Here is a 22,928-nt window from a genome sequence, read left to right as displayed (position 1 = left end):
TACCAGCAGTCTGCCTTGCTCTTCTGGAACTGAAAACATGGATACTGGTGTACAAGTAAACTCCAGTTAGTGATCTGATTGTAGGGGAGATGGGGAATTGCTCAACACCATCTGTGGTTGGAGTTGAAGGGAGAGAATTTGAGAGGCCGAAGGTGGATGGGGGACAAGCAGAACGTTCCTTCCCCAGACAGAAGAGAGAGCAGTACTTGAGAGCGAGTAAAGGACGTCTCTGTTGTCTGTGGTGATTATCTAGCGTGAGATGAAGGTAGAAGATCTGAGCAAGTGCTCTGGACCTCAGCTTGACTCCTAGCATTACTACAGGGAGAGGCACTGTATATTGGAGCTCCAGGCTGTGCAGAGACTGCATAATTTTTTAAGAGCAGTGCAGATTCTGCTCCCTTCTCCTATTTGGAATCACATGGATGCCATTGCCTCAGAGACTCTCCATGGCTGAGAGTTCAGGATTTTGTCTTGTTCATAATTGCAAGTTTATAAATTCCCCTTGCAGCTTTTTTCAGAACTTTGTTCCATTGTTTTTTGATTTAGATTTCTTTGGGTTGTAGGTAGTCTGTGAAAACTACAGTGTGGCAGCTAATTAAATGTAGGATTGCAACAATCTTTCAAGCAAAAATACTTTCCTGTGATATGTGTGGCTGTATTTGTCAAACACTTCAGGTTACGTTTTTATTTAGAATTTCATAATGTTGCACTATATATAATTCTTGCAGGCATTACAAGGTAGTGTGTTTTGCATCAGTGTAGTATGCCAGGCAGCCAGCTAAACAGCAACAGTTCACATATTTACTACCTTAACTCTAATGTTGCCAGGTTTTGGGGTACATGTAAGTCTGTGAAAGATGGAAAACTCAACCTTTAAAGCAGAAAGGGGAGGGAAAATAAAAATCAAGACTTGTATTCTCTGACAAGGAATGTTTCCAGTAGCTGTAGGGAAGCTGTTTTGCAACACTGAAACCTTAAGGTATCTTAAATTGTTCTCTCTGTGTGTGTGTGTGTGTGTGTGTGTGTCTGTGTATGCAGAGGAGATAAGTTTATACAGCTGGGAACAGGTCCAGCAGATGGCAGAAGCTGGAGAGGTAGATGGAAAGTAAACATCTTGGCAGTTTCCCCAGGATTTTAGGCCCAAAAGAGCTTAGTGCATAAATCACGTTTATCCACAGGGAAGTTGTTTGATTGCTCCCTGTAATGGAGTTTGTGCATTCCCAACTTAGTCCCAGCAGTAAGGAGCATAGTATAGCAAACTGTTTAGATTAGGCTAGACTAGAACATAGTTCTTGTCTCTTTTTCACCTGTTCTTTTTCATTGCCAAGCAAATGCCTCGCTTCTGCTTCTACTGTTTCTTCTATGCCTGTTTTTCCAAAAAACCAAACCACTAAACATTGTGGTATATTGTGAAACTTGGTGTCTGCACTGAGTGCTGCCAAATATCATCTGTTTAATGGTAATGGCAAGGTTGTGTGCAATGAGTTGGAAACTGGAGTTGAAAAATATGTGATGACCTTGGTGACTGATATGCTATGCTTTGGAGCCCTGACATGAAGTAGTGATATGCCTGTGAAATTCTGGGAGCTTTGAAAATGTGGGAGAAGTATGTCTTTGCTTTCAGTGCCATTTGAATTTTTGTCCTGAAAAGCCAGGTTTATGTTCTCGGATTACAGTGGCAAATTCTTTCTAGCTGGTTTGGGGAAGCGTTCAGGGGAATACGGCCAACTGTTCTTGGAGAGTTGCTTAAAGTCTGGAAGATCTCAGATGATAAGTCTCTGCATGTCATTGGAAAGCAACACCTGACAAATAAGAATGCAGGATACATTTTTAGAGGAAATACAGAGTGCTTATGTCCTCACCATTTAAATCCATTCCACGAAACTCCTGATATTTTATATGCTATGGAATCAAAGCGTAAAGTTGTGATAGAGAACAGTGAATTGGTGCTGCGTTTCTAGCCAAAGGGGTTTGGCTCAGGTTAGATTGCTAGTGAAGGAGTGGTGTGACTCAGAAATGTTATGTTGTGGGTGGGAACTGGGAGAAACTCTACTGGACTCTCTGACATCTCCTGTTACATTCCAGCTAGGTTATTTTGCATCAGTAAACATTGATGAGAATGGAGGTCTGAGCACATTTTAACTAATCACAGGAGATGTTTTACCTAGAGTTGTCAGTAAGTTGGCAGTACTGAGCATATGGCAAGAGTAAGCTTGCGCATCAGGATTTTATCATTTCTGATGAGATGCTAGAGGGAGTTTGGTGTGATGGCAATTTTTGTTAGACATGTTCAGAAAGGACTTTGCTGTGATTGTGTTACTTTTGTCTAGGCCAGGGGATAGACAATAGGTTTAAATAATATGTAGTCACCTATGAATATAGCAGGTTGAGATTCAGCACACATAGTTTTAGCTATCTAAAAGTTAAATTTCTCTATGAATGCTCCTACAATAGTTTCCTCCTGCTGTAAGTAATGAAAAGAGAAAGGTACTTCTGGACACTGACAGCTCTTTCCTGCCTTAGATACCTGTTTTAGGGTCGCGAAGTCTCCTTTTGTGTTGACTGTGGAAAACCTAGATGACTAAGATAAAATAGATGCCTAGTTGATGGTTGAAATTAGGTAATGTGAATTTCCTGTGAAGGACTCTGAGACCTGAAGCACATCTAGACAGTTAGATGAATGCAAAATGGGGCTGTATCCTCTGAGTGCTACCACATAATTTGTGTTAATTGATTATTCATTATAGCTGTCACTCAGCCACTGCGAATGGAAGTAGGAGAGCTGCAAAAGAAATCCTATGGTCTAGCAGCAAGCTGAGCATTTGCTTTTGCTTAATCATAGCAGGGTCCCAATTCTGTAGTATACCCTGATGATCATCAACAAACATGATTCCTTGCTGGAGCTAGAGGAGAGCAAGCTGTGAAGACAGAGAGGGTGCCTTGCCTTTTGTTCCCAGAAGAGGTGTGGAGATGGCTAGCAAAAGTATCGCAGCTAATCTTCCCTGTAAGAATAGATTTTGAATGTCTCATTCAAAGTCAAAGATGATGAGATCCTTTCCACTGATTTCAGCAAGTCTGGAAAACAGGTAGCAGCCCAAATTCAAATATGATGGAATTAAAGAAGAGTGCAAGATGGTTGCCCTTTAACTTTTTTTCTGTGAACAAGTTTACCAGAGGAAAAGAGAGTGAAAAAAATTTAGGAAGAATTGGAATGCCTGAGCTTCTAAAGAAAAGAAGTTCTAAATCAAATATACTTTTTCTCTGTATTTGAAGTCAATTAGTGCATTTAGCAACTTATTTTGGTAAGTGTATTTGCATCAATGCAACTGATTTTATAATACATAGTATGCAGTCAAGATTTAAACCATGTGAACAAAACTGCTTCAAAAAGTTAAACTTGTAACTGCAAACATAGCAGAAATGCGAGTTCAAGATGTGCTTCAGGTGAATGGTTCTGTTTTAATCTGTGGTAATCTTACCATTCATTTTCATCTGTTAGAAGCCATCTGTCAGCACGCAGAAGAATGACTGAACGCAGTTCAGAAATATCTCTGACTACTCAGCCAAACTGATCATCAGCTGTTTTCAAAAGCAATGTTGATGGTTGCAGCAATTCATGCTGTAAGTGAAGTCTAGTGTCAGTGCTTGATGTTCCATTAAAGCATGGCTTTGGTCCAAAATTGGACAATTACAGCTTAACTGATGTATAATTCTAGGTATACAGGGGCAATAAAGAATGTAGAGTTTTGTCAGTGTTGTCCTTTCCAAGAAAGCTAAGCCAAGGAAGTATTTGGAACTTCATAGGGTTTTTTTTTTTTCTTAGCCAGAAAGAAATGTGGCTTACATGACTGGATTCTTGGTCATAATCCACCTCCTTTCTGAAATTTAGCCTGTTGGCTAATTTCAACCAAATTGAACAGAATAGTAGAGGTTTCAAAGATGCTGAGGTCCTACAAGTTTCATGAAAAACAGTGTCTGGGTAGAAGAGAAAGACCAAAATCAAGATTTCCTTTTTTGTTTAGTCCCCTGTTTGGCCAATCAGCTTGTATTACTAGTTGGGTGGGCATCAGATGTATGCATCCCAACCAGGCAAGTCATATTCTGTCTCTTAACCAACTAATACTTATGAGATGTAGGAAGCAGTTTTGGAACAGTGAGAGGAACAAGGTTCAGCTTAAGCTGGGTTTCCCTCAGTTGTAGATCTGTTCATATGTCTCTGATGTGTTAAAGTTTCCCCCAAGCATGCAGCTTTGTATGCCTTTGAAAATATATTTCTCTTTCATGCCTGTTCATGTGATACTTCTACATTTTCTTGTCTCTGTCATGTGTACAGGCAATGGCTGCTTGGTTACCTAGGTTTTATGCATCAAAGAGCACTCCTGTTCACCACTGTAGGATTATTTCCCTCTTCCTTGTGTGTGGTCACAGTTTTTGCATGTTTTAAGATGCTGAAGTCTGCATAATGGGGGAAAAATAGGTTTCTTTGGCCAGTTCACTGTCTTTGGAGGGGCATGACTTTAACCAATCAAATTAGGAGAAAGATCCCTATAGACTTTTTTGGATTAGAGCCTAGGGGGACTTTCATGAGCAGCATTATATAATGCTTACAGGGCTTTTATCTAGGTTGCAGAAGCAGGTGGAGAAGTCACTGTACTGTGATAACTGACTGCTCAGATCGAGGTGGTGTGTATCATAGCTCTAGATATTACAAGCTCAAATTTAAGATTAGAGCTGCTCAATTTATTTTTAGTGAATCTACTTCTCATGGAAGAATACAGCCATCTTGCATCCTTATTGAAACTCAGTATTTCTTTGGGCAGGACAAGCAACAGTTTTGCTGAAAGAAGCTAAAGAAATGGTAAAAACAACTGTTTTTTTTTTCCCTGCAGCAGCACAATTGTGTATTCCAACTTTCCTGTCTTTAATTTCATCTCATCTCTGTGAAACTGCTCTCTATCTACCAGGTTTATAAGATTTTAAAAGAAGAGCATGCAAAGCAATTAATCCATTCCCCCTTCCCAACTCCCCTTTGCCTCTGAATTTCTGACAAAACTGCCAGTTCACAGTGTAATGCCACTTCATCCTTCTGACAGCCCACTGTGAGAGCTGTAGGAACTGAGCTGGAAGACCATCACAGGAGGCTGCTTGTAAATGGGAAATTCTTGTGTGAGGTGTCCTAGGGAAGGTGAAGAAGCTACTGTCCCTCCCTCGCAGCTTGCCTTCACTGCAGAAGCCTTGATCGGCTTCCCAGAACCTGGAGCAGCAGGTCTGGCTTTGTGGGCTGGAATTTATCTTCCAAAAGTAGATGTCTCCTTCTAGGTTAGTCACTCTCTTTATGGTTGCTGGAGAGAAAATAAGTGTCTGTTAGGGTGTGATTCATCTCAAACTAAAAAGAAGCTTCTCTGCTGAAAACGAAGAAGCCCCAGAATGACTTGGATAGAGGTGTTTGCTTTGCAAATACTGTAATTGAAGTGAGATGGACCCTGTGCCTTCCCTGCCATGGGCCCTCAAGCCCAGTTGTCATGTTTAGGGGCTGGTGGCGGTGATATTTGCAAGGCAAAGGAAGAGTTTGGTGCAGTGCCAGTTAATTCCAGTATCATGCAAGGTCATCTCTCTTGAGCCACCCATGCTGCGGCCCTCTGCCCAGAAACAATTGGTTCGTGCTCCTGGTGGCACCAAATATTTTATTCAGTTATGTTTTTAAAGGAATAACAAATCCAGAAATATGATATTCTCAGGTTGAACAAAATATTGTTTCCTTTTGGGCATTAAAGAAAAAAAAAAGCTGAAGGAAAGTTATAAAGGAAAGGGTACTGACCATGGAGAAAAGATGGAAATGTTTAATTTCTTCATTTTCCCCCAACACTATTAATTTTGCGATTTTCAGCAAATTGTCCAAATATTTTGTTTTAGAATTTTTATGTTTCTCACTTTAAAAAGTTGCATGCAGCTGTACTGCTAAGCTAATGAACGTGGTTTCCATGAATTGTTCATATCCTGAGAAGCGTCTGTGGCCTCTACAACCTCTTTCCTTTCATGCAGGTTGTAGCCAGAGGCAGTTCAGTACCCAGTTTGCTTCTGCCTGTGACCTTTTTATTATCCTGATATGTTTCCTTTCTTGGGGAGGAAAGGAGAAATGTTACATGAATCTCTTAAAATCCAGGTACCAGGAATTGCTAGAGGGAGCACTGAAGTTGTCTGAAAGCTTCATAAAAAGAAAAAATGTGGGGAGAAAAACAGTAATGGCTTTAGTTTTCGTAGGATCTTGTCATATTGCAGAAAGCTTGACTGGGAAGTGAATCAGATTATCGCTCTGTTCTGCTCTGTGGTGTCCGCTCTTTCATATTTCCTTTTCCTTGAATTTAGACATATTCTTCAAGTTTAGGGAACTATAGGATTTTCAGAAATGAATCTGTGCAGAGCGATGTATTCTTGATTTATAAGTTCTGTGCCTCTATATGTTGTTTTTGGCAAATATCTTGATATTAGTAAGAGCTTAAACTAGTATTGCTTTCCCAAAAAAAGTTTTGTATGCTTTTGTGAATATAAAGAGCATTTGCTTTGGCTGTTCTCTTGTTCCTTTGGTGCTTGCCCATGATGTTCTTAGAAAGGCAATTTTAAGATCATTTTCCTGAATAGTTGTGCTAAGGGTAGTTTTAAATTTCATCTCAGGTGGGATTCTGCTATAGAGAGCAGTAGTGCCAAAATACTTGACAGGGCTGGAGCCAGTTTTGTTTTTGATGTGAAGGAGAAAGACTGTGTGGCTCTGTGTTGTGTGACTTGGAGGTCACTCAGTGTATCTGTTAGCTTCTGGTGGTGCTTGGAAGGCTCCAGCCTCTTCCCTCAGTCTCCCTGGTTCATAGCTGTTACTCATATATTTACCACAACTTTGGCACAGGGGCAGTTCGATGTTTGAAGCAAGGATCTGATGTGTCCATTACCTACTCCCGTAAAAGAAGAACCTTACATTTGCTCATACTTTGTTTTATATCCTGCCTAAGATGCAGGCTAGCAGGTTTTGAACCCCTTGAATACTAAGACACTTTAAACCCCATAAGAATTTCAAAGCTTCAGTGGCTTCTTCAAGCTAACCCCAAGTTACAGGTATTGCATTCAGCTGTTTGGGAAAGGAAAATACAATGTATGTGACCAAACCCAAGTAATGATATTTTTACAATATATTCAGAAACCAAGTACAAACTGGAGAAACAGCTATAAATTGATGCAACCACACTGATTCCAGTGGTGCTGTGCTGTTTTACTGGATAGTTTCTGTAGCCTTCCCTAGAGCCATAAAATTCAAAGGCTGATGGCTTTTTTTTTTTTTTTTTTTTTTAATGCTCTTGGTTGGTGATCATCACTGAATGGATGAGTTCAGGTTGTGTCCAGATGTGAACTTGCACAGATCAATTCTTGACCCTTCACATTTCTTTGAATTGGTGATCTGGAAGAGAATATCAAAATATTGTTGATAAATTTTGCAACTGAGAAAAATAGCAGGGCAGAAATTGATCCAGGAGACAGGCGCGTGATATAGAGCAGTCTGGGTGACCTCCTAAGCTTGCTAAGTTTCAATAAAGCCACATGTGAAATCTCACATTCAGCAAACCAGAGTTCAGATTGCAGTTACAGATGGGTGCCTCCATCCGAAGAAGCACTGACAATGAAAAAGAGTGCTAAACAGTTAATCAATTCAGTGTGCTTTGGCCTCAGACGTGGAACACAGGAGTAATAACAGAGAGGTCATTTTGTCCCTGTGGTTGGCAGGGGGTGACTACGCTAGCAATACTCTTTCCAGGTTTGGAATATTTAGAGGTGGATTTTGAAGAAGAGAGAACAGCCACAAGAATGATGAAAGGAGTGAAAAATTTTGTTCTAAGCAAGAGATTTGGGAAACTCCAGCTTTTCCACTCATCAGAAGGGTAGGTGAGAGTGAAATATGAGAAGAGGGGGATCTTTTTTCCCCCCCAAAAAAAGAAAGGGGGGGCAAAAAAAAAAAAAAAGCCTTTTGCCAGAAGCTGAACTGGGACAAATTCAAACTCTGAACTGGGTGCAAATTTGTAACAGGAAAGATTTTAACCATTTATCAGTGATTGTGGTTTCTCTTCTGCCCCCCAAAATTCTTGGAACATGTTGTCTTAGGGACACACTACTTTGAAGAAGATTTAAGAGAATTTTAGGATTAGATTTTGGAATATTTAGATTTTTTATTAGATTTTGGAATATTTGGGTATTGGAAGTGGTCAGACCCGTTCAGTTTCAGAGCCCCTGCTGCTACTAATCCCTAAGTAATTCTGATAGGGACATTAGCACAGGGTCCCTTAAGCATGCATGTGCTGGGAAATAGGTGTTGATTTATTATTTCAGGAGTCTGAGAGGCTATCAGTATAGCCTCTTGCCTGTACCGCGTGATATGTAGATAGAAGCAATTAAGCAATTCCACTCAAGCAGAGCTGTCCAAACCTTCCCTACTGAACCCAAAAGACCACCTGTACTTTGGGATTCAGTAGGGCTACAAATCCATGGCTGTGTGGATAGGAGTGGTGGTTTTGGCTAAATGCCAGCTGAAACTCGAAAGGCAGATTCATTTCTGAGTGTTCAGACTTACTTGATCCCAAAGAAAAACATGGGAAGCTAAGGCGAATGTGAACTGAAATGTGAACAAAAGGAGGTTTTGTCAGCCCAAGTGCTTTGGTCTTGTGCTGTCAACGCATGGCTCCGCTTTGTAATCACTGAACACAGGCTAGCACTATTGCAGTTAAAGCTAGGGAGCTGGCCAGAATCTGACTGAAACAATTGGTTTGAATAGTTGTTTTTATCTCAAACTAGAACCTGAACCTTGGTCATTACTTTAATGCTGCCATTAAAGCCAAACTGTAATAGAATAGTAATAATAGTAATAATTCAAGTTTCTTGTTACATTTTTGAACAGCAGTTGAACAAAAAGCTGGTGCTCCTGTTTGACATAGGGATTGCTGGCACTTGCTGTGACCTGCCATGAGCATTGTGCTGTAGCCTCTCCCCGTCTCCAGCGTGCTCAGCCAAGCCTTTGCTTTTACACTGGTGCACTGCTCTGCCGGCCCCAATGGGGACCTGCTCAGTGTGGGTTCAGTGAGTGGGAAGGGTTTTGTTGCAAAACTGCTGTCCTGTTAGGACAGAAAAGGGAGTGTTGCAATGTCAGGGCCCTGAGGACAAGAGCAGTCCTTAAAAGCCCTGACCAGCTTCACCTGGGATCTCCCTCCACACTCACACCCACACCCTCTGTCCATTGCTCCAGAAGCCCCAGCTAAGCTTTGTGGGGCAGTCCTGCTCTTACTGCTCCCTAACAAGCAGTGTCCCACCAACCTGGCATTTTCCTCACTGCTGTGCATCCCTCTTGCATGAATTTAAAAGGAGAAGGAAGAAATGGAGAGGACAATTGAGCTGCTACTGGGTGACGTGGTGCTGGCCCTGCTTGCATGCCACCTGCGGTACAGTGTCGCCCCTTTGGCCTGCTGCGGGGAGCTGACAAGAAGCTGCAGTGTTGTGCTGGGCATGCTGCTCCAGTTGTGGAGAAGCCACAGCTAAAGGGCTGTAACTTCCTGGGTGACAACCCATGCTGGGGAAGCGCCCATTTCTGCTTTAGGATGTTGTATTTGCTAGTATGAACCCATCTTGAACTAGTTACTGAGCCATTACTGGCTGGGACTGGATTCAAACCAGAATAAGTTTAAGCCTAGCTTGACTTCCAAACTGGAAAGTTTATTGGTTTAAGACCAAGAATAAGTAGTTTGGGATTTTCATCAGAGTCTTCCATTGACTTTGTGTATGAATTTAGGTTTACACTTTTCAAGGAGGTCTGGCCATCCTCTCTGGTTTCAGGTAATGAAAGGTTGCATCAGGAGGCAAATATCCCAATTGTCCCCAGTTATCAACCTTCAGTAATGTACTCGGTATGCTACAACCGCTAACAGGCATTCTCTCTGTGGGACCAGACCAGAGTTAGTCTGCAGTAAATCCCACGAGCACTTTATAATGTGGGTGTAGAGTCCTCAGCACCAACTCTTTCACTCTGCTTCTTTCAATGTGCAACACCTGCTGATAAAACCTCAACAAAGTGTAACGTGGAAATATGACTAACAGCTCCAGATTGTTGTTCAGCTCCTGCCTTGTGCACAGGTTGCTGCTTAAGTTGATGTGCAAGAGCCACTTAATTGTTGATGTTCTGCCTGGTGCCCCAATTCAGGCTGAAATCGTAGATGGCTAAAGTGAGATTCTCAGAGTAACTGTTCTCTTACTTCTCTCACACACAAGGTTTGTCTCTTAAGAGCTCTCACAGCTAAGTGCCCCAAGTACCTTTTAAATACCAATATTCAAGTCATTTAATTCCTCTTTTATGCAAGTCTCCACTGAATTGGAGATAAATAATGCATTTTTGACTCAAAATTCATCCTGCTCAGACCAGACTTCCAATGAAGGAATGAGTTGTAGGTTTTCACTTGGAAATTTTAATTTTGTAATATAGTTGTTCTTAGAGACTTCAGCTGATCTTGGATTGCCTTATGCTAGTTGCTGTACGAGGCAGTCACTCTCCTGAAAAAGTTGCAGTGGGATAGAAAATACAAAGAAAAGGAGGGGAAAGTGAGGCAAAAATGAGTTTCTTTTCCAGTTGACAGGGAGTTAAATAGCTTTCCAAAGGCTGCAAACTGGAGTTTGTGGAAAGCCAGAAAAGTCTTTGCTCACCTATCTTTTATCTGGAACAATATTCTATTCTACGCCTGTCATAGCCTGTTTTGCAAAGGTAATTTGGTGAGGGATTTCAAATTTCCTTTAGTTTCATCTTCACAGTGCTGAGATGAAGGCTTTATCTGAGCATCAGCAGAAGGATGACGTGAAGCCTTTCTGTGGTGGATGTAGGTTGACCCATGGCATCTCTAGGAAGGGAAATTGCCTCTCTGGTAACACATTACTGTGTATTCTGGTCAGAATGGCGGCAAAACAGCTCTGCAAGCAGCAGTTTAAGGATAAACAGCTCCAGAAACAGTTTTGTCCTAGACATTTTTTGTTTGTCATGCAACATTTCAAGTTGTTTCCTTTTTTACAAAGATTAAAGCAAATCCACTCTAATGTTCTAATCAAATTTCAACTGAAATATGTATGGAAAATAGTGTTTACAGAGTAACAGAAAACTGTGAATTTATGGAAAATAACATTTTTGATGGGGGAAATATTGATCTTTTTAGTATTCATTTTTACAGAAGAAAAGTAGTTGTGAAACTTTTGTGTGAATGACAAATAAACATTTGTGTGAATGACTTCTTGCCTTTGAATAGAATCTCCCTTTTAGCAAAGGAGGAGAGTTATACCAAACATTTAAGCAGTCTGTGATAACTGGTCTCTAATAACTCTTTTTCCTCTGCATGCTACTTCCAGTTCTTCTTCAGCCACTGGAAATGAGTTTAGTCTGCTTAGGACTCCCTTTAAAATAAATAACAAATTTATATAATAATAAATATCAATATATTACTATGCTGTAATGGCATTTTATAATGGAGATTTTACATATATCTATTTTATATAAACATTGATATGAGGATCACCTCTTCATTAGAGAGATAGTCCTATTCTGGCTTTGGAAGGATACTGTATTCCTGCTTTGCAGGTGTCTAGAGCTTTTCATCCTTTTGGTTTTAGGATATTAGTTGCTGAGCTGGCTGTGTTATAGAATTTTTGCTCAATACAACCTTCAGCCACCTAGCCCGCTCTCAAATTTCTAGTCAAGGTCAGTAATAACTATTTTGGGGAAGTGCATGCATAAGAGGATATGCAATTTCAGCGAGGAAACAAGAAGTGTAATATCCGCAAAATATATATAGCAAACCGGGATGACTCAAGTTGGACTTCACTTAGAAGGCAGGCTCTAATACTGCTGTGATAGTAGCACAAGGATATTTAGTAACTGGAGAGGAATGCCATATGTTTCCATATTCCATAGTTAACTTACATAACTACTCTTTATGAATAAGTTTTCTTATGCTTCAGATCTGATTTTCAAAGGTGCTTCTCTGACTTGTTTATGTGTTGGAGACTGGTGATTTTTATTAATTAAAATTAGTTGAAAAGGACAGACTTTCTTTTGATAAATTTTGTTCTCATTTTTATGCCACTCAGAAGTAAATGGATGGCTTATATTTTTTACTGGTTATTTCTAAGTCTTTCCAGAATAAAAACAGGACTTATGGCTCTTCTTTAAATTAAAAAAAAAAAAGAAAAAGAAAAAGAAAAAAAAAGAAAAAAGATTATGAAGTTACCGAATTAGAATATGAATTTCTAAATATTCTCGTTTCCTGAATTCTTCATTAGTATTTATTGTTCTGATGTGCAGTGTAGAATCAGCTGTTGTTCATCAGATAGCTGAGAAAATGGTTGGCTTTCTGAATAGCATCTGAGAAAGGCAGAATCTCAGGTGCCTCGACCGTCAGTTAAGGATGGTCTTTAGCCATGATGTGGCAAAGCTCTAATGAATACATCTCTTTCTCTTTTTTTTGCCTTTCTTAGGAAACTGCTGGAAGAATGTTGTGACCCTGGTCAGCTCTTTGCCATGACAAAGCAGAACTCCCCCATGGGAAAGAATCTCTGGTTTGATGGGGAATTGTTATACTCTTTCACTATTGACAATGCAACTTACTCTCTTTTCCCACAGGTTAGTAACTTTGTTCTTTTCACTGTAATTATTAATATATTAATATAATGGTAACATGGTGCAGATGAATGTAAATGGGCTAAACACTTGTGTCAAGAAATAGTGTATCTTCATTTCTCGATACAAAATGCTCTCCTCTGCTTTTTTACTTCTGTGTTCTGAAAATTATGAAATGGTGACCTGTGTGTTAATATTTCCCTTGTCACTTTCCAGGATGGGTGTCTTCAAATATAAGAAGGTGATGGGATTGGGATGCCCTTCTTAATTTTTAAAATAATGATAAAGGCTGGCTATTTTAAAAAGGTGATTTCTGTATTTTAGTCACTGATCATGCTCACAAACCTAGGTTTCAAACTCTGACAGCTAGAAACTTCCCTTAGTTAAACAAGGACTGAGAATCTTACATAATCAAGTGTCCTCAAAATCTGGCACTTCAAATAAAACATCAGATCTGGCAAGATGTGTGATGACACTATGCGAGCTGGCAGTGCTGCAGAACTCAGAGGTGAATCTTGAGGAAAACATGCTTTGCTCGCATAACACTTAGAGACCTGCCAGTATTATTGGCATCTGTCTTTTTTTTCTTTTTTTCTTTTCTTTTTTTTTTTTTAAACTCTTCGAAATGGCAGCTTCTGGCCTGTATTTAGATCCAAGTTCAAACTGATCGATTCCCTTGATGTCTGTAGAATTTGCCTGGGTTACATTAAAAGGAAAAGGTGTCTAGAGAACTGGAATTTTACCTCAGTTGCCCTGATGCAAATGATCTGGAGTAACTCCTTGTCCCTTTCAAATTCTCATCTAGAATTATTTCAGTTTCAGTCTGTTTAGCTAAGGGATAATGGCAGTTTGTATAAAGGTATCCAAGGTACTTTCAAGTTAATGAAGTTGACTGATGGCAAGCAATGTAAGCCCAATAACAGAAGCCAATAATGTGACTTAGTCAATTCTTGTTGTGTTCTGAATATTAGAAATGGTTTGTTGTTGTTCAGGAAAGGTGTTTTGGGATAAGAGTAGACTTACTGAGTGCTGGGAATTTGTAATACTGACCTAGGCTTCTTGTATTTTTAGTTAATATATGAACTGACGTTAAATAATCAGTTTATTATATTGACTTTTGTACATGGAATCAGATATGTTTTATGTTGCTATAGATTAAAGAAAGCCAAACATCTGGAGATGATTGATTTACATGTTGCTTTAATTTCTTAAATGAAAGGTATGAATACTTTTTAAGCCTCACAGTTGCTGTTGAGCCATTCACACCAGGCTATTCATTTGTTGCTGTTTGTTATACATGTAGTGGAGTTTTTATTTGTTAAACTTGTCATGCAAATATAGCATTAGAAAGTTATCTTTTTTTAGGGAGTTTCCAGATCTCAACAATAGGGGTTCAACTAGCTGATCTTTGAATTGGTTTCTTTCAGTGGAGAAAGTGAGGGAAACTGAGGTATGGGGAAAAGAAAGTTGGATCAGCCCTTTCTGTGTCAATACGTCCTCCAGAGAAGCAGTGTGACAGCTGTGTCTTGTTTAGGCTATGGATCTGCTGCCTTTTCACTCAGTCGTGCCTGTTGCAAGGAAGCACTTGCTGGGTCTGTGCCTCCTGTGCACTCAGCCTTCCTCCAATGTAGTCCACAGCCGCTGGCTGTCTGCAAGCTAAATAAGCAAATAAATGCTGAACATCTATGGAGAGTGCTTTTCCTGTCACGCAGCTGGAATGAGGCTGCCCTGCTGGAGTGAATTTCTGTCCCTACCTCTGAGACTGGTAGAAAGCTTATAGTGTGCCACAGAGTAGCAGATGTAAATCTTTTTTGTGATATGCTTATTATGATTTGTTGCTACAATATTTCTTTGTTTACTGGAGATAACTAAAATCCTTGGTAAAGCTGTAAACTTTGTGCCACTCAAAGATATTGGCAGCAACCACTGAAAATATGTATATCTTTTTTAACATTTCAAAAAAAAACCTACCTGGGTGGTTCGGAGATGTCATTCTATTTTGTGATGGATTTGAAAATCCATCTATATTTGGAAAGGCTCACATCTGGTTTTGTTTGGATTAAAACCTAGCACTCTGCCTAGCCACAGCAGTGTCCTACATCCTTTCACAGAAAATTGCGGAGTACCAGATGGGCTCCTTCAGAGAGGTAAATGCTGGTTGGAGAGCAGTTGTGATCCCAGGAGCTTCCAGCAGCTTCCCAGCTCCCAGGCCTATTCCCAAAGTTTATCGGTTGGCAGGATCGGGAGAGAGGACCTGGGAAGTGCTGGAAGGACAACATGAGGGACAACATGAGCTAAGGAGCTGGGACTTCAGGGTCCCTAGGTTCTCTTAGGCTTGCCAAGCAAGCTGCGAAGGGGATGGCTAGATGTTGTGTGGGGGGGAAGAGACTGAATTTTTATGATGTCCCAACTCTAAAACAGTTCTAAAAAGCAATTCCAAGACTGGTTCTAGAAATACTAATCTACTAATGAATTGACGAGTACTTCATTGCTCACAAGTGCTACTCACAAGTGCTACTCACTGCTACTCCCCCTGCCACCCTTTTTTTTTTTTTTTGGGGGGGGGGGGAGGGCTAAGTACCACTTTCTGTGTCTTGGTTTGTTATTCCCATGTATTTTGCCCAGAGGAATTTTATAAACCTCTATCCAATGAAAGCCTGTTAGGCTTAAAAGCTTAGGAAGACTTATTAGTAGTGAATTCTTAAATGAAGTATTTTTTCTAGCTCTGTTTCTAGAAAAATATTAGACTAAATTTTCTCTGCTTTGAAGAATGGCTATTAGTTTAGTAGCAACTGGCAAGCAATTTTTGTGAAGATGAATATTCCTTTCAAAAGTATTCAGAAGCTTAAAACCACTTAGAAAATATGGGTTATACTCTGAAATGCTCAGGGGATATAACAGGAATGTAAAGGGCCGCAGCTATGTTGATATAATCGAAAAAATATTTCCTCTAAGATAAATAAAAAAAAAACATACCTCCATCCACATCAATCTGCTGGGCTTAAGCCATTTTTTGCTTGCAGAAGATTTTTCTTCTCAACCCTGAACCAGTTATTAACTTATAGCATAAAGTAACTCAAAACTAAATGGGAAACTTGCTATATTTTATAGGATAGAATAAGCTTGCTATACATCAATGGAGACTTACCTAGAAATAATATAAGTATCTCAGGCCTTAATATGTAAAGAGTCACTTATTATTGAATGTGAAAAAATACAAAATAGAATATTTTTCTTCTGAGGAATTTGTGTAGATAAAGTTATTACAACTGGTTCAACATTTTCTGATGAAGAGCTTTTCCACTGAAAAATGCTATTTCATCAAATTATGAACTTTTTGTGTCAATTCTTTGATTTTTAGATTTTCTTTGAAGTGAAAAGATTAAAAGGTTTTGGTGGTGTTAGACATTTTGTTTTACCATTTTTGTAATGTAATATTTCAATTGTTTATTTTGCACTCCATTGGTAGTTTTTTTCTAAAACATTAATTGTATTCCCACTTCTTTTTAGTTTTAAGTTTTTGATAGACCAAAGGAAAAATATGTTAAAAGAAAAAAAAACCACTCAGTCACTGTGTGGAAAATTGCAGCATTCTGACTTTCATTTCAGTTTATGGGAACAAAATTGGAAGTTGCAGAATTTTCCGGGAACCAACAATTCCAGTTGCCAGACGTGCCTCCTCCTCCTCTGTCTCATTTTTGCTATCGATTTCTAGAATTACATATTTTGAAACAGAAATGAAATATTACACAGAATGTAAAAATCTTCCCCCTCCTGGAGAGAAACTGCTGGTGGTTCATTATCAGTATCTAAAGGACAGGCGATGATGCGGGACCGATTGAAAGGCTCCTCAGGTATGTTTCCTTCATAGGACATGGCCCATCATGCCACCTCCGTGCAGTGGGAGTGGAGAGCCCCCCCACGCCCTGTCTCCCAGATGTACAGCGGTGGCGTTGCCTGGAGCTGTCGGATAATGCAGTGTGATTGCTATTAAAATTGGACTTTTCCTGACAGTAGCTTCATTGTGTTACCTGCTGTGGTCTGCAGCACTGCTTAGGAGGCAAAGCATTGCATCTGCATATAGATGTAGGTATATATTTAATATGAGCAATAGCAGGTTATTCTTACTGGGTGCATTACCAGCTTTCTACAGCTTTATATGTAGGCCTGAAGTTTCAGTATAAGCCAGTAATTTTGGCTACGTGTCTGAGGACACTGAGGGTCTAGAGTTCAGAGATGCAGATCACTCTACTCCAGCTGAAATCAGTGGGATGGGTGGATAAACCTCTGAAAAACCAGACTGTGATGGCTCAGGTTGGACACTGAAGGCCATGGGTGACTTGTAAACATTTTCCTCCCCTTTTATGGGCCAAATCTTTTACTGGAAATGGATCTGCATGTTGGTAAGCGTTCAGGGGTCCTGTCCCTCAGGACATACAGATACACACTTCTTACTGTTGAGCCTAGACATTTAGCCATGTAGCTGTGGTCCTGTTAAGATGTATCAAGGCGTGACAGAAGGCATGACTAGCATTTGCCACCCTTTTTGACTAAAATGGAAGAAAACAGGCTTCTATATATTCTCACAGCAATTTTTAGATGCTATGAGTAAATGTGATGTAAATGTAAGAGGAATCAGGATGTAACTCAAAACCATGTGAGAGAAGAGTGAACTAAAAGTCATTTGTTTTTAAAATAGAGCGTAAAACATATCCTGGTCTCAAACATTTTCCAGAATAATTTTGCACTCCTTCCCATCTTTTTTTCCCCTCAAAGTTTCCAAACCAAACTTCAGACCCCTTTACCATCAGGGGACAAACTCACCATACTATTGACCTGTTTAAGCAATTTTTTTTTTTTTTACTTGTTGGAAAAAGCTTAAAGCAAGATTTTGAGCAGAACCAAGATGAATTTCCAAGCTCCTCTCTCCCCCTCCCAAAAACACTATGGAAAAGTATTATTTCTGGAGGGGGAGGAGAGAATACATTTCAAGAAAAAATTCAAATTTTAGACTTGAACTTTTTAATTTGGCAAAATAAAGCCATTTTTCTGATTTTATTGCATTTCACTTGAACTAATTAGACTCATTAAGGTACAAGTAAATTATCCTGACTTACTAAAATATGTTGCCCACCTGCTCCAAATCTCTTCAAACATTTCACCTGAATAGTGTCATCAGATGGAAAAATGTCTACTTGCAGTAAGCTTCTCGTGAATCTTTTCGCAGATGGCCTACGAGAAATCTAAAGAAAATAGCTTCAAACTACAAATAAGTTTGGGAAAGTTGACAGTTGTTTCTGGACACATCATGATCAGGAGAAAGGCTATATTTGTCAAATTGTTAATTAGAGTTTATTCAAGGTGGCGTTAAAGTTTAGATTCTTGCCTTTAAAATAAAGGCAGGGAAAATGTTATTGCTCTACTTGTAAGTGCAATATGGAGACATCCTCTGACATTTTCTAGTTTATCAGGGTGAATGCTGTGTTGTGTAACAGAGAATGATTTTATGATTTTCAGTACTGCTTGTGCTATATGATACGTTAATAGGCAACACTAGTTTTTAATCCAGAGTACCTATTAGAATCCAGGAGCGTGTTTGATTTCTTTTGGTTGCTTACAATGTTCCTCATTTGGCCAGAGATTTTTTTATTATGCTCTTTTCTGATGCTGGACTTGATTGTCAATGGAGTGCTGTGGCAAAGCAAGTTCCATGGTCCTACAGTTACAGCCTGCAATTAGTAGAATATTTTGTAATTATTTCAGAAAATGCAGATTTGGAAAGGGAGTCTGATGTAAAATATGTGGGCGTTTCCCCTTTTTGTGCAACTGTAGGATCACAGGAAAAAACATACTTGGCATGAGGAAGAAAATGGTGGTTTGATTTAAGTAAAAGGCAAGTGCTAAGAGCAACGAGAATAGGAAATTGTTAGTTAGGAATGTAGTTGCTATGCAGAAACAGGACCGAATGTTAAGTTAGATCTGTGTAAGAAATGCAAACTCCATTAAGAGGAGAATTTAGCTTACTGAAGGCAAACCCTGTGTGCTGTTCTGTCTGATTTTAGACCCAGGTGACACAGTTGACTCTAAAATGGTGTATAAAATGGGAAACCAACTGATGTGAAGGGGTTAGGTTTTGATGGACTGCAGTGTCTCCAGGAGATATGAAATTATTAACTTTGGCGTTGACTTTGGTAGAAGTGTTTGGCAGTTTCTTCTGTTAGTTTTTGCTAGCAATCTAACATGTCAAAGTACTCTGTTCGCAGTAAAGCTTTGTTTGTAATTAAATGCTGTTTGGGGAAATATATTAGAACATTGGCTGAGTCATTTCTGTCCTGATTTTTTTTTTTTTTTCTTGATCTCCTGGGTAGGGTCATGAGGTGCAGACCTAACATTTATTGAGCAACTGTTATATTTACTTCCATTAATTTTACTATCTAAATGGTATTTTAGTGACCTATTTTGAGTTGTATTTAGCTAGTATTTGGGGGAATTTCTTGGTGCTGTCTTGGCTTCCCTGCTACCTTCCCCCCCTCCCCTTTTATTCCTGAGCACATTGTAATGCAAATTATATTCTTGGTTGGGGCTACATATATTTACTTAAAATGAAACTGTAATAAACATGTATTGTTGCAAAAATGAAAAATATTTTGCGTTAAAATGAGAAGAGGTAGTTCTGTCTTGTGAAATGACATCCACATTTTGGGAATACAGTTAATAAGACTAAGTTAAGTTAATAAGTCTTCCAGGTTGGCAAGTCATGTCCTTAGTCAGATTAAGCAGTATAATGCCATTACTAAACTAAGATATGATATACTATCTGTAGAGACCTGACAAATTCTGATCTTTTTAGAGCATGAGTCTTCCCTTCTTCAGTACTGGGTAATATCTCTAGCAGTTGTTATCAGGGTAATTGAGATCAAAATCTAGCTTAACCTTGACTTAGGTGAAACCCTTATCCTCGCACTGAATATTGACTAATTAAGAACTGTGGAATTGGACCATTTTGTGCAGCCTGCTAGCAAAACTGGAATAGGTCTTCAGCTATTATTATATCTGGTCAGTTAAGCAAAAACCACAGTCTGCCCAAAAGTACTTCATATAGACAAGATGCAAACATGACAGGTGGTGAAAATCAAATTTATGCTAAAAAGAGATGTATGAGATTAATATATATAGTTTGGGGTAATACTAGAGGATGGGCAACATGTTTTTATTGAGGCAAATTGAAAGAGAACGAGGAGTGGCCGTCTGTCCCTGTTGATCACCAGATCCTTTTTTTGGTCTTTCTGGGCTTGCAAGAATGTGTTCTGCAAAGCTGTTTAGCCAGACTGTATTTGGAGAGGCTGATTTTCTGGAGTGTATCGGCAATAATGCACGTGCCAAATTGGTTTTATCTCAGTTAATGCAAACGCATAAATAGGCACTGACCTTTCCAAATGAAACAAATGGGGGGGAAGGGAAGAACTAAATCTGACTGCAAAGTATCAGTTTGGCCCAAAGGGAAAGAAAGAGGAATGACAGCCCTAACTCCACATTTCTGCTTCAAATGTGAAGTGACCCAGTATCAATCATTTTCTAGGTAACAGAAGAGTTTATCCAAGCACACCCCAGTGCCTTTGCCAGACAGACCATTGTGTTCTGGAGCATTCAAAAATACACAAATCAGTCCCACCTCTAATATCTGTTTGTGCTCGGTTCAAACCATAAATAGCCTAAAGTTAAATGTACTAATCCCCAAGCCAGAACAAATTCTTTGTCAGCTGTTTTGAATCCCAATCATGACAGAGATGTTTGGGATTTGGGGTAGATGAGGGTGTGGAAGAGCAAATGTGGTTTGTCTTCTGCATTGCTAGGGATACTGAACAATATTTTAAAAAGTATAAAAACTGTGGGATTGTTGTGGAGCCCACCTAAGATAGAAGGGACATGGAGTATTTTCAAAAAGGTAATTCAGCCATGAGTGTGTTGCTGCTCTGAGCAATTTTGTACTATTTGCAAAATGGTTCAAGCAGCGTGGCTGATGTATCCGTTTCCAGGGCTGTGGTACTGGCTGGTGAAATGCAGGCAGCGTCTTGGGGCAGTGAGCTCTGGAGCACCTTTCAATTCATTGGCCTCACAACTGAAACTTTCTACTGTATGTAACCTTTTTTGACAGTACCTAGAAGTCGTAATTATGGATAAGATCTTGTAGCGCTGGGGGATTTGTAAAGCGCAGAGCAAAACCACTGATCTGAACCCAAAGAGCAAGGGGCAGTGTAGGCGAAGGAGGCCAGAGAGGCTGTACTAACGCCAGGGGAATTTTATGGGCTTTTTACTCAATGTTCTGATACTTTACAGGGACACAAGTTTGCTGCATGATAAGATAGAAATGTTGTTGGGGAAGAAGAATTAAAGGAAGTGGTCATAGAAGAGAAGCTGCAGCCATGGCGAACTTCTCGCACCTGATGGCTAGAAGTAACTATGGGGCATATGATTTTTTTTTCTTTTTTTCTTTTTCTTTTTCTTTTCTTTTTTTAAAATATCCTGGCTCAGGGTATAAAAATATTAATAAGAGTTAGGTCTAATCTGCCCAGAGACAGAACAGGTATATTTGCTTTGTTTGTTTCATTATAGCTTTGTATAACTGATGAGATGCTAAAAGGAGGCTCTTTCTTGATGCGGGGTTTTTCCTGGCAGTGAACTTGTTTATATACCAAGACTTCCACCTACAGGTGCCTTGCTTCTTTGGAAGTTAATATTTAAAACTTGAGTAAGATTAAGCCTTATTATCTTGGCCACCTGTTTAGCCTTTATTTATAGATTTTTATAAGTGTTGTCTTGTTAAATTTATAGCATTTTTATCATATATGTGACTATATTTGTTATTCAGTGTTTGTATTTCCTTACATTAATTTGCTGTATTCTGTAGTGTATTCTGTGGTGAAATACATCTAAAATAGACTTAAAATCAGTACTGGTTTGTTTGAGGCTCAGTTTTGGCTCCATTTTATGCCTGGCAGTTACCACCTGGCAGAAGCCTGAGTAGGACTTGATGAAATATTACACACTCCTATATATTTTTCATATAATTCTGTTTGGTTTCTGGACATGGCTCATGTAAACTGTACTGCAGGGTGGCAGGATATCAGATTACATTCAGAAAGTATTGCAGCAGCAGCAGCAAAGACATAGCTCCCCTCCCCCCCCCCCCCCCCCCCCCGTCAAATATGTAGATATTCCCTGATGCATCTTTGTTCCTGACTACAGGTGGGACTGGGGTTCAGCAGAGTCTGCAGGCTTGAAGAAAGTCAGGGAAGGTTCCACTTCTACAGAAGTTGTTAAGAAGGGGTAGCACATTTACAAATCTTATAGGAGGATTATATAATGCCTTTCGAAAGAACCTTTGCCTCTTCTTGCTTAGAGGGGAGTGTAGGCTCTGCTTTACGTTTAAAGAGAAATTTGCTGCAGTACAGTTCAAGAATTGACTGATGTAGCCAGGGATGGTTGATTTAGAGACCTTATAACCTGGTATGGTGTGGAGGGGAAGGACTGTGGTTCCCCTCTGCAACAACTTTTATCATCTGAATTGCTCCCATGAGGTAGGCATTGGCTTCCAAATGACATTTTGTACTTTTATCATCAAACACAGTAGTGATTTTCTTACGTCAGGATGCTCTGGATGAGTCCTGTGATGCTGGGCATGCAGCTGAAGTACCATTTAACCTGCTGTTGGTCAGATCAAGAATTCAGGCAGTTTTTTGCTTCTTGATCAACAGAGCTTTTTTCTTCTACAGAGTGTTTAGGGGATTTTGACAGAGAAATCTGTGCTGCAGGTTGTCTACTGGCCAATAAATACCAGTCCAAGGTAATTATTTTGTGTTGGTTGCTAAAGGGGGTGGACTGTAGTGTGAGGCAAAGGCAAGGTAACTGAAGGCACGGGTTTTTTTTTTCTGGTTGAAATTGGTTGGCGTGTGACAGCTAACAGCTTTGTGGACCTGGACTAGGGTAATATAAATTTGAATCCCAAATGCAGGATGCTGTGACAACGCATCTGTCTTGGGCACATCTACAAATCATAGGAATTTGGGGCTGATGACAGTTGACGGTGTCAGTCTGGATATATTGTGGAGAACAACAACTTGCATATGTGTATCTGGCTTTGCAGATGATTTCAAGGAAAAATGATGAAGCTCAAGAACGTGGCTCAGGCTCACTGGCTTCAGTCCACTCTATCAATCTCAGAAGATTGCTGCAGGCATTTGCAGGATGT

At 39.6% G+C, this 22,928-nt stretch overlaps 1 protein-coding gene across 6 annotated transcripts in view; it reads left to right on the top strand.

Annotated features, from left to right (window-relative positions):
• Window positions 1–22,928, top strand: part of ST8SIA1 (ST8 alpha-N-acetyl-neuraminide alpha-2,8-sialyltransferase 1) — a 207,877-nt gene that overhangs the window by 16,827 nt on the left and 168,122 nt on the right. For all 6 annotated transcript variants that reach the window (XR_010885786.1, XR_010885783.1, XR_010885781.1 and 3 more), the window contains exon 2: window positions 12,538–12,682. Coding sequence is in view for 2 of the 6 variants with exons in the window: in XM_013947145.2 (XP_013802599.2) it covers window positions 12,538–12,682 (145 nt within the window). In the remaining 4 variants the exon portion in view is untranslated. The remainder of the gene's footprint in view (window positions 1–12,537; window positions 12,683–22,928) is intronic.

Source organism: Apteryx mantelli, chromosome 1 (assembly GCF_036417845.1).
Source record: "Apteryx mantelli isolate bAptMan1 chromosome 1, bAptMan1.hap1, whole genome shotgun sequence".
Classification (NCBI taxonomy): domain Eukaryota; kingdom Metazoa; phylum Chordata; class Aves; order Apterygiformes; family Apterygidae; genus Apteryx; species Apteryx mantelli.
This window is presented reverse-complemented; position numbering and strand designations above follow the sequence as displayed.